Source organism: Podarcis raffonei, chromosome 4 (assembly GCF_027172205.1).
Source record: "Podarcis raffonei isolate rPodRaf1 chromosome 4, rPodRaf1.pri, whole genome shotgun sequence".
NCBI lineage: Eukaryota > Metazoa > Chordata > Lepidosauria > Squamata > Lacertidae > Podarcis > Podarcis raffonei.
In genome coordinates this window covers 41,914,583-41,927,044 of record NC_070605.1, presented here as the reverse complement: position 1 = coordinate 41,927,044, position 12,462 = coordinate 41,914,583, and the positions used below count along the sequence as shown (strand labels likewise).

At 39.1% G+C, this 12,462-nt stretch overlaps 1 protein-coding gene across 2 annotated transcripts in view; it reads right to left on the bottom strand.

The window, feature by feature from the left end:
• Positions 1-103: 103 nt before the first annotated feature.
• The window catches only part of LOC128412873 (beta/gamma crystallin domain-containing protein 3-like), a 37,117-nt gene continuing 24,758 nt past the window's right edge, over positions 104-12,462 (bottom strand). For both annotated transcript variants that reach the window (XM_053386373.1, XM_053386374.1), the window contains 5 exons: positions 10,691-10,830; positions 9,421-9,544; positions 6,188-6,346; positions 4,779-4,938; positions 104-3,084 (listed from right to left, as the gene is read on the bottom strand). In XM_053386373.1, coding sequence (XP_053242348.1) covers positions 2,996-3,084; positions 4,779-4,938; positions 6,188-6,346; positions 9,421-9,544; positions 10,691-10,830 — 672 coding nt within the window. In that variant the 3' untranslated portion in view covers positions 104-2,995. The remainder of the gene's footprint in view (positions 3,085-4,778; positions 4,939-6,187; positions 6,347-9,420; positions 9,545-10,690; positions 10,831-12,462) is intronic.

Here is a 12,462-nt window from a genome sequence, read left to right as displayed (position 1 = left end):
GAAGTATTTTTAATCCAACAGCACAGAGAAATGTCAACTATATACACTATATATAAGGTCACTTTTGGACAAAATGTGATAACTGGCATTCTGGTTTTTAGGGGGGGCGGAATTCTCCCTTGCATCATTTAAAAAATATTATTGCAGTTTGTGATAAATATACCATGAACAGGATAAAGGCAATCCACCCCTTCTGTCCTTTAACACTTTATATACATTAAATATACACACGTACATTCCAGTCAGAATGACCCTCTAAACTCTGCAGCTCAAGTATTGTGTCTCTGTGGGTACAAGCCTTGTGGATAGAAATAGTCCCACAGGTGCAATAGAGCTGTTTTGGTCCCCAATACCACCATGTCTAATAAAGTTACTGGTCTTTCAAAGCACCAGTCTGTAAGTCCTTCACTTTTGGGAGCTGTGCCTGTGGGTGGGACTAGAGCAAATACAGCTGTACCTTAGAAGCCAAACGGAATCCGTTCGGCAACCAAGGCACGGCTTCTGATTGGCTGCAGGAGCTTTCTGCATGCAATCGGAAGCCATGTCAGACGTTTGGCTTTCAAAGCATGTTCACAAACCGGAACACTCACTTCCGGGTTTGCGGCGTTCGGGAGCCAAAACGTTCAACTGACAAGGCATTCGGCTTCCAAGGTACGACTGTATCCTAAAAGTCTGCTGCGCTTAAGAGTGCAACTCCATTCACGCTTACTTAGATTTCTGTTGAATCGGGCTTACTCCCACTAAGTGGGGTTTTTATTGTAGTCATAGTTACATAACACTGATACACAAAATGAGAGCATCTTATTTGAGGTTGACTGGATTTTACATGGGCTTGAAAGCACTTTTTAAAAAAAGTATTAAATGTAGTTTCAGAATTGTTTGATTTTAGCCTACACAAATTCCATCTATTAAACAAGTGCTTCAGATGAAAATACATTTAAAGATCCTAGTGACGTAAAAATGAAAAAGTAGGTGTATTATTTATTTTACAATCTAAAGTGCTTATTAGGATGCAGTGCACACACACATATGCAGCATTTCACCTTGCATAGCTCCCTTGGTTCTAGAAAAACTAGGTTTTTTTAGGATACGAAGACTGAACTGCTGGTAGAGGTTGTGCAAGAGCCAGTCAAGGCTGCTGTTACTGGTGTGAGCTACTGCAACAGTTTGCAGCCCAGGGTGCCTCTGCTGCTTCTGCAACCAGTGATGGGAGATGTGGCAAGGTCTGTTGTGTCTCCAGAATGCATGTGGTTGATGGCACAATGCAGCAGACTTGTGGCTCAAGCCCTTAGGTAGATGTTAATATATTAAGAATGCCATATCTTCATTATAAAAATAGAGGTTTTCCCCCCAAAGTTTTTACTTTTTCCTTAACTGTGCAGCTATAGCAAATATGAGAAATCTAGTCTTACACCGTTTGGTTTTAGCTATTCAAGCTTGATGTTCAATTGTTTCCAAAAAATACATTAAGGTACACAGAAATAACAAACTGATCCAGCATCCAGGTGCATAACACAGTTGCATGGAAAGCTACATGTGCAAACAGGCCCTGAACATGTGGCCACCATTTTCATTTATTAACATAAGAGGTTGCATACCTCAAGCCCTTTAAAAGTGGTTAGAATTCTGCTAAATTCAGTCCCTGTGGCTCATTTCCTGCCAAAGCAGCCAGTCAGAACGATTTTAATTACTAGGAGCTCGAGATACACTGGAGTGAACAACTGTATTAGACTGCAAATTTAGTTTTAAACTCAGACATTGTTTTGCACAGTTCCAATTTAAGTTTGAGTTTAAAACTAAGAGCAAAGATGAAAGTGGAAAGGTTCTTGCAGGATAGGCAGAAGCAGAGCCCCAAGTCTGAATTTATCTTCAACTGGAATTATCCTATCCTTTTACACTTAGGTTTTCCGTATTTTTGGAAAGGGTTTTTAAAAAAAACAAACACACACAACAATTTGCATATGTAAAGTGGTACAAATAGTGCTGGTGCAACTTTCCAGAAAACAGCTGAATGCGTGGTGTTGACTTGTTCTCTAGTGGATGAACTACTCTAAGGCTTAGAGCTATGTTAAGTTTATCAAACACTTTTGGCGTTCTGATTTCAATAACTCATAAGTGGAAGGGGAAAAAAACCAGGGCACAATGCAGCCAAAGTTAATCACTGCAAAAACCAAGCATATACTTTAATCTCCCTAGTAAAACACTTTTTAATCTCATTGATTTTTAACTGGCTGGAATTGTGGCTACAGTAGGTAGACTGGAACAACAGCAGAAAGTTTTCTATAGAAAATCTGAATCATTGCCAATATTTCTCTGTGACAATGCTCTGTGCATTACCAAACTGCTAGTGAATAGTTTAGTCACTAGATCTCTTACATAAATTCTCCTCTACAATAAAATACTATTGAGAATGGAGAATTAGCACTAAGCTTAACATTAAATAAGCTGTCTTTTCATATACAGTTCTCAAAGCATTTGTTTTATCGCCATTTTGAGTTACAATGATGAAACTTACCTGAGGCAAAACACTCAATTTTTCAAAAGTGAGATATATCTATCTAGATATGAGGAAACAGTGCAATAATCAAAAAGCTTCTACTTGTAGCTTAAAACTGTAGGAGATGCATTTCAGCTCAAAGTTTTGTTGTTTTTTAGCTCTCACATGATAAGGAAAAGGGGGTAAAAAAAACACATAATTAGCAAGTAGAGAATGTTTGCATAATCACCACTGTAGCATTATTGCTTAATAGGACTCTGCTGAATTTGCCATTGCTCTTATGTAATATATCTGTTCACAAGGGTAAAGAAGACAATATAAGGTTCAGCATTCCATTGCCACTTAAACATGTGACAGTTTTGGATTCCCTGGCTAGCAGAGTCAGGCACATTCTATAACACGCTCCAGTGCTGTGTGACTTCAGTAGTTTGTTCAACAGTGTTTTCATCCCACATTTGTTCAGAGTTTAAAATGCCTTTATAGTGGAGTGAGACACACTCACAATATTTCGAAGTCCCATATCTGTGTGCATTTGCTGGTGTCGAGCTGGTTTACAACAATGTGGCTCCTGTCATAATAATATCCTCCTAAAATAAGAGACATTTGAGAAGGTCAGTAGTTCACGTCAATTCATTATTGATTATTTATAAGCCAATTTTTTCCATTGCACTAAATGTGCAGTACTTGTAAAATGTTAACACCTAAAAACTATTTTCAAAATTGTTTTCATTAGAAAACCCTCTTTCAAGCTAAACTGGAAGCAAGATGGTGACAATATATACACGTGACCCAGAATTAATTAGTCCTGCACAGTGTATTTCAGGCAATTTTTTTTTTTTGGCCTTATATTTTTTCTGTTTTTCTAGCTTATGTAGGATAACTTTCCAGTGTGCAAAGAGCTGCTATCTATAAAGGTTTTCTTTATGATTCTGCGAACAAGTGGTTGTATTAAAGCTGCAGTGACGCCTGGGTTTGTCCAGACTCTGTTGACGCCCTGGCCCTGTTATTAAGTGCCGGTAATTGTATTCTTAAGCTGAGATCCTAATGTATGCATGGCAATTTGGAATGCAAATACTGACAGACATGAAAAATTTGACCTCAAAGTCAGGCAGAAATGGCATACTTTATAACAGGGATGGCCAAACTTCGCCTCCTGCTGTTTTGGGACTACAATTCCCATCATCCCTGAACCCTGGCCCTGTTAGCTAGGGATGATGGGGGTTGTAGTCCCAAAACAGCTGGAGGGCCAAGTTTGGCTCTATAAGGCAGCACTGCAGAGTATTCCCCCTACCCCCCCCCCCCAAAAAAGCTAAGCAAAATATGATCATTGTAGCTAAATGGATTATCCAAATTCAATCTTGGATACACAAAGAAATTAGTGTGTTTTATCATTGTTTATATGAATCTTTGATTTGGTTTCACTGCATGCTTATGGAAACTGCAGCTGCTGCTAGCATAGCAAAGTAATATTCTTTTAGATTCCATTGTTACTGGCAAGACAAAAAACAAAGAGTCCTGCTGGATCAGACCAAAGGCTCATCTAATCTAGCCCAGCATCTTATTTTCACAGTGACACCACGTCCAGTTAACCCTCCCCTGGCTTTCCTATAGCGTTTGTACCCAGAGATAGTGTGCCACCGGTTCTCTCCATTCCACTATGCTTTCCTTTAAAACCAAGCACTACAGCTTGCTTGTTCTGGCTTATAGGCTTCTAGCATCAGTGGATAAACACCTATACATGGTGTCACTATCTCTGGCACATACCCTTTAACTTGAAGTGCTTTCACCTCTTTGGATTTTTGTCATGATCCCCGACAAAAACTTTCATTGCGTAGTTCTACCCTGCTCTTAAGTTGGACAATTATAAACATTATTTGGACAATCAAGTCTGATACTGACAAGGGCCAGCCTATTCAGAAAGCGGACCAAGGAACTTCAAGCATTACTAAGCTTAAAGCTAAATAATTACTTCTGGTGAAATACTTCCTGGGAGGCATGATTTTCATGATTCGAGTATCCAATGTGGTTTTGACGATGAAGCCTTTTGACTTCAGTTGTGAAAAGAACTAAGGATATTGCTATGCATTCGTGACCTCAGTGTGCAGAAGAGCTCACTATTTTCTAAGTTATTCCAGGTAAGCTTGACAATTATTTAGGGAAAGCTTCACATGACCTAAATCTAGTTTAAGAGCCTTAAAAGGGGAGTGAGGAGACAATTTTGTGAAGCCTTGTATTTTTGTACCAAGTTAAAAGGGCATATAAAACAATAGCTAAAGTCTACCTTTGATATCGAGAACCAGTTGGTCACTGAGGTATGAGCTGATGGTCCCATCTTTGTTGAGCAGCCACTTCTGTCTTGCCTTCCCATGCTCTACCCACAATGCCACTTTAGCTCCAGGAACATCTCTGCCTCCAATGACATCAAGGCAAGCATCATTAACCTAGATAAATTGGGGGAAAGAATTTGTTCATTGCCTTGGTGGGCTCTAATATTTACATATTTCTAACGGAGATATGCCCTACAGATAAGTACAGTAGCAGGAATATAGTCTCCAGCAACAAGAAGGCTGGATCCATCATACCACCCAAGTAAACAACTGATTCACGGAGTACAGGGTATCACTGTTTTTACTAGACAATTTAAAGCATAGTATGAAGAGTAAAAAAGGACTAGTGCAACAGGCCAAAGTTCATTGTTAGGCATGCGTATGCTCTATAGCAGGGGTTGGGAACCTGTGGTCCTCCAGATGTTGCTGGACTCCTAACGCCCATCATGTTGACTGGGGCAGAGGAACATGGGTCTCCAGCAACATCTGGAAATCATCTGGTTCCCCATCCCTGTTCTACAGACACAGGTCTATCTGTGACTAGTTGTATTAAGGCAATTGGAATTAAATGGTGCCCAGGACCTGGAGCAGATTCTAAGCGTTGAACAAACGGAGACAGTTATCTCAGTGCTATCAAATTCAACATACGTAACTGAGGACAATTGCCAAGAAGGAAACTTTTAAAAAAGGAGGGGATTACGGCAGGTTTGGCCTAACCATAAAGCAAAATGTAGCAATTGCATCTTTAGTAGTGTGCTTGCTAGAAGGCATGGTTTTCCTTACTCAGTTTTGTTTTTTACAGATGCATGATAAAGGTGGTCTGAGAAGTCTGGTACAAATTAGCACACTCCAATGATAAAACACACACTAAAATAACCTTTTAGAGAGGTTCTTCTCCCAGGGAGACATTCATGCAAGGAAATGTATCACATGCAGAGCTAATGCATTTGAACTTGAAAATGATACAGAAGTCAAAATAATTGTTCTCCCATGAAGGCTGCTATTAAAAAAAACCAACCCTTATTTTTGTGACACAGTGTGCTGTTTGCTTTTAAAATACATTACCTCATTTCACCCTGAAAAGTTTGCAGTTTCAAAGCCTTATTCATATGAATTAGAAACATTAATTTGTGGATGCAATGGAAACTTGAATTTGGAACCTGGGCTGTTGAAGAATCAAGCTATGGACTTGTGAGAGGGAAAAGGCAGGAAGGGTTAGCTAGCATTCCTAAGCACCTAAAGTGTTTCCACTGCCCATCACATTACCCTGGTTCCTACTTGCACAGAAGAAGAAATGGCCGGGCTTTATAAACAGACAGAATTGAGGATGATGACATTGCTGTTTCAGCTGCTAGCAAAGTACCTTGGACTTGAGAAGTCCAGAACAGTAGCGCCAGATCTGAGTAGTCTTGCCATTTAATGGGGAAAGACATAATGATGCAGCTCTTGCATCCATTAGATTCCCAGCAACTGTCAGGTATTTGTCTAGGGATCGGTTCTTTATTCTGAAGTAAACTGCTGGCTGAAACAGAAAAGAATAATTACTACACACTTCAGGGACAGGTATGTATCTCTGTTATAAATCTGCACAAATACATTTTTCCTTCTGATGTAAACATACAACCTCTGTTTGCATACTGCATGCATAAAAATGGTAATGTACTTCCACAACTAAATGAATATTAGAATTGGACATGGTTTAGGTTCCATTCAGCAGAAAAGAACTTCCTACCTTTGCCAGGTTTCTTGGAATTCTACAAACAGTTATACAAAAATAAAGAAAGGAACAATAAGAAGAAAATAGAAAGATATCTAAAAGAGAAAATGGTGCGGAAGATCCCGACAGACCAAAAAGACCAGCTGAATGCCCCAATAGGAAAAGAAGAAGTAAAGGAAGTGATAAAGGAGTTGAAGAGAGGGAAAGCTCCGGGTCCGGATGGGTTTACATCGAGCTACTATAAAGAAATGAAAGATGTGTTGGTGACCCCGTTGACTGAAGTTTTGAACAATATTTTAAAAGAAAGAGACATTCCAGAAACGTGGAAAGAAGCGTTCATTACATTAATTCCAAAACAAGATTCGGATCTAACTCAAGTTAAGAACTATAGGCCTATCTCATTATTGAATACAGACTACAAGATTTTTGCAGGAATTCTTGCGAAGAGATTGAAAAAGATACTGATAAAACTTATACACAAAGATCAAGCAGGCTTCCTACCAGGCAGACAAATGAGAGATAATGTAAGAAACATAATTAATGTCATAGAGTATCTGTCTGATAGGAGCGATAAACAAGCAATTTTAATGTTTGTAGATGCGGAAAAGGCCTTTGACAACGTGATTTGGGAATTTATGTTGAAAAACTTAGAATATATGGAGGTGGGACAAGAGTTTTATAATGGTATAAAGGCAATCTATACGGAGCAGAGAGCAAAATTGATTGTGAACGATGTTATTACTGAAGATATTCAAATATCTAAAGGAACAAGACAAGGTTGCCCACTATCACCACTGTTATTTATAACGGTTCTGGAAGTCTTTCTAAATGCAATTAGACAAAATAAGCAAATAAAAGGGGTAACAGTAGGTCTAAATGAGTATAAAGTTAAAGCCTTTGCCGATGATTTGGTACTGACTATGGAAGAACCATTAGAAAGTGTGAAGGAGGTTTTAGATGAAATGGAACAATTTGGAAGGGTGGCAGGATTCAGATTGAATAAGAGAAAGACCAAAATTATTGTAAAAAATATGGAACAAAATATGATTGATTTATTGCAGCAACGAACTGAGATAGAGGCGGTGAAAAAGGTTAAATATTTGGGAATTTGGTTATCACCTAAGAATATTGATTTGTATCAAAATAATTATATCCCGGTTTGGAAAGGAATTAAGAAAGATCTGGAGGTGTGGGCCAGAATGAAATTATCATTCTGGGGAAGAATATCCACGATAAAGATGACGGTGCTACCGAAAATGCTATTCTTATTTCAGACTATACCCATATTAAAGGGTACAGGAACCTTCAGGGAATGGCAAAAAGTGATTTCAAGGTATATCTGGCAGGGGAAGAAGCCGAGAATAAAATTTAAGTTATTGACGGATGTAAAAGAAAGAGGAGGCTTCGCCCTGCCAGATATGAGACTGTACTATGAAGCAGCATGTTTATGCTGGATAAAGGAATGGATAAAGTTAGAAAACAATGAGTTATTAGACCTTGAGGGTTTCGATAACAGATTTGGGTGGCATGCGTATTTATGGTGTGATAAAAAAAGGGTTCACAAAGGATTTGGAAACCATATCTTCAGAGGTTCACTAATAGAGGTCTGGGAAAGATATAAAAATATATTGGAACCAAAAGTGCCACATTGGTTGTCTCCGTTAGAGGTATTGAGTGTTAAGAAGATTAATATGAGAGAAAAATGGGGTACATATGGTGAACTGGTAACCAGTGAAGGAGGGAAATGGAAATTGAAGCCATATGAACAAGTCAAAGAGTATATGAATGATTGGCTGCATTACTTCCAAGTAAACGAAACATTCAAAAAAGACTTGAAGGACAAAGGGTATGCTGAAAAAGAATCAGTTTTCCAAAAAGACATAATAAATAATGAGTATAAAATTCTGTCAAAAATGTATAAGATATTGTTAGAATGGTATACTAAGGATGAAGAGGTCAAATCGGTAATGATACAGTGGGCAAGGGATGTGGGGCACAACATTCAATTCGAAGAATGGGAAAAATTGTGGAAAGAGAACATAAGATTTATGGCTTGTACGTTACTGAAAGAGAATGTGATGAAAATGTTCTATAGATGGTACATGACACCTGTAAAATTAGCAAAAATGTATAAGGTTGATAACAAATGTTGGAAATGCAAAGAAAAAGAAGGGACGTTCTTTCATCAATGGTGGGAGTGTAAGAAAGTGAGAAGCTTTTGGGAAATGATATATAATGAGATGAAAAAAATGTTAAGATATACTTTTGTGAAAAAACCTGAAGCTTTTCTTTTAGGGATTGTAGGAAAGGACATAAGAAGAAAGGACTGTAAGCTTTTCCAATACGCAGTAACGGCAGCCAGAATTGTGTTGGCCCAGAAGTGGAAACAAGAGGAGATACCGACGATAGAAGAATGGAGATTAAAATTGACAGATTATGCAGAACTGGATAAATTAACTGGGAAAATTAGATATAGTAAAGATCAAAAGTTCATTGAGGACTGGGAAAAATTTGTGGACTATCTGAAAAATACATGTGGTGTTAACACAACGCTAGTGGGATTTCAAGAGGCACTGTAAAAAACAAATAAGTATTGTTTATTAGAAATATTAGGAGTAAGGAGGAATATTGGCAATACGAAAGAAGGGAATGTGTATTAAAGGTACAAATATGGATGATTGTCAGAGACGCTGAAGGAAGTCCAAAACAGTTATGATTTGTTGTATTCGGGATGAAATGTATAATTTGATGAAAACTAATAAAACTTATTTTAAAAAAAAACTAAAAAAAAAGAACTTCCTACCTTTGCCGAATGTGGGATCAACTTTTTAAAAAGATGCATGTATTCTGCGAGAAGAAACAGACTTTGTAACTGGTACCTGCTTTACAGGACGAAGGGAGCCAATTACTTTCCAGCCACTAAACTGAGTCCAGTTCGAAATCTTGCTGGGTTCAAGGAGAAGTTGCTTCCCTAAGAAACTGCATCCTTCATATGCTATCCATCTAGTTCAAAATAGAATATGAATTAACTATGTTAATGCGGTAAAATTTCAACTAGACAAAAATATGCAGTAAAGTGTTTTTAACTGAAAATATACTCATGCTTCGTATGATCGCATTATACTAGATGTTGAGTTGTAAGCCATTAAGGCTTCAAATCTATGCACATCTTAGGGAAGCCTACTTACAAATAGACATGTACAAGATTGGACCCAAACATCTGATTAGCCTATGTGAGGAAAGACAGCAAACAGCCTTTGCCAACTTCAACTATAATGAAACAGAGACCAAACTACCACGTCAGATGTTCACAAAGGAGTATCACCCTCCCATTCAGATAGGATTCTGGTTATTTTAACAGCTCTGGGCAGCAAGTTGGCATTTCCCCAGAGATCTTTCTAACATGTCTCCCTATCATAGGGGAAGGAAAAGGGAATGGGCAGTAGAAATTCAAATCAACCTTAATTTCAGTTCTAATTCAATCCTAAAAAAATATTCCCCCAGAATTCTAAGTGATAATCTCTCTTAGTTGTTGCAGCCTAGCATATGCTCAGCAGACTTTTGCTTTCTTCTTCATGGAACACTCCCCCTTTCCATCATTTAAAAATACCTTGGATGAGTAATGTGGCATTGTAGCCTATACTTGTAACTTCTAAGGGTATTTTCAAGGCAGAATATTGCCTTATGTTGTTTAAAGAGCGACGTTTATTTTACAACAGACATTGCGTCATAGTTGTTGAAAACCTGAAATTTATTATATAGCAGGTTTTCATTTTTCTCCTCCTCCTCTACCTATTCTAAAAGAAGGCTGGCTGTGTGTTTCCTGTTTTGCAAGTTAAATGCTTTTATCTAAGACAGCCATTTATTCTTGCATTTTTTGCTTGTTCTGTCCTGCTTGAAACATGTTAGCAAATAATTCCTCTGATCTTCACTTCTGCCATTACAAAATAAAGTGCTGCAAGACTAAACATTTCACTACTTGAAGTATACATATATGCACATTTACTGTGTGTATCCTCAAAAAGCACTTGGGATCAATACAGAATTCCATGCAGTTCCTTCTTATGGAAATACTAGATGACGCTCAACAGTGCCATCCTGCTTGTGCAATGTTAGGACTTCTACTCTGTAGAATAAAGTGATACTTACAGTCCACTTTTCACCCACACAGACTGGGTAAGAAAATGAAGATTCTTATTCAGAATTGAACTGACTGCTTCTTGCACGTACAGCTCTCTGCCTTCGCAGTTCTCCAAAGTGAAAAGGCTGATCAAAGGCTCGGCAAAAACCTACAGAAAAGAGAAAAGCTGGTAACATCTGCACAGCAAATGTCGCTGTGAAGGTAGTTCCCCATTTCGCTAGTGTCTACTTGCAAGTTGACAACTCCCTCCAGGGACAGGTATCACTGCACATTTGGCTTCTGAACAAATCAAGTTAAGGAACATTGCAAACTGTTAGAAGCCAGCAGCGAGGCTTAATAGAGTGGCAGAACAACTGCATTTGGGGCCCCACAAGTCATGATGGCCAGGGCTTAAGGGGGGGAGGGGGCAGCGGGGGGAAACCACCTTTTTGCTATGCCAGGTCCAGACTAGTACAGCAGAGAAGCCCAGATTTGGCTTCCTGCAAGAAGCTGGACAAGCTTAGGATACAGCACATCCTTGGTTGGTCCAGTTCTATCCCTTCCCTGGCCTCTGAAACACTGGTGTTTTTTGTGGGGGGGAATATGCTGGGTACTGCCAGCGGTAGCTTCCACCCACCCCGTGGTTTACATGAACACAGTCAGGAATTCCATAGTGGCAGAGCCCCTGAACCCCCACTAGAGCTCAAAACATGAACATCTTCAACTTATTCAAACTGTGTCCATGACTGCTAGATCATTTTAAGGCTAGCAGAGAAAAAGGATTTGAAAAATCTGAAAGTAGAAGATAGCCAAACAATGGCACAGCCTAGAGAAGGCCTCCTCAACTTTGGCCCTCCAGATGTTTTGAGACTAGAATTCCCATCATCCCTGACCACTGGTCCTGCTAGCTAGGGATCATGGGAGTTGTAGGCCAAAAACATCTGGAGGGCTGAGGTTGAGGAAGCCTGGCCTAGAGGATCAGTTTTCAAAATTGATGGTAAACTTGGATGAACAACAACAACATTGTCAGCAACAACAGAGATTGTGGAACAGTCCTAGGCACACCTACCTAGGAGTAACCCCCACTGAACATCATGAATGGAATTGTCAAACAACTAGGGTTGGCAATTTTTAAACTGGCCATTGTTTCTGCACTTTCAACTCCTAATTGATTAGCACGCATTAGGAGGTACCAGGCTTGAGTGCTCACTCAGACAGATTCTGAAGCTGAGGCGCCAATACTTTGGCCACCTCATGAGATGAGAAGACTCCCTGGAAAAGACTCATGTTGGGAAAGATGGAGGGCACAAAGAGAAGAGGACGACAGAGGACAAGATGGTTGGACAGTGTTCTCAAAGCTACCAACATGAGTTTGACCAAACTGCGAGAGGCAGTGGAAGACAGGAGTGCCTGGCGTGCTCTGGTCCATGGGTCACAAAGAGTCGGACACGACTAAACGACTAAACAACAACAACAACAATAATCAATTCTATCCCATGAAAAGCTGCTGCTAAACCCTGCTCATTACACTTCTGCCAAGTCACAAGAGCAGCTCTGGCCATTATTTTCTGCTCAGCTGACAGTTCCACAGATAACATTCTATTTAACTCTGACCTACATGACAGACTTTCATAGAATCAAAGAATTATAGAGTTGGACCATACAGTCTTCCTCAAACTATCCTTTTATTTTTTCCCAGTGCAACTATATTAAGGACTGAGAAATTGTCAGAGCTATATCAACAGTTGTTAATGTGGCAGCTTCTAGTAATTATGAATATGTAAGCTTAATATCACATATC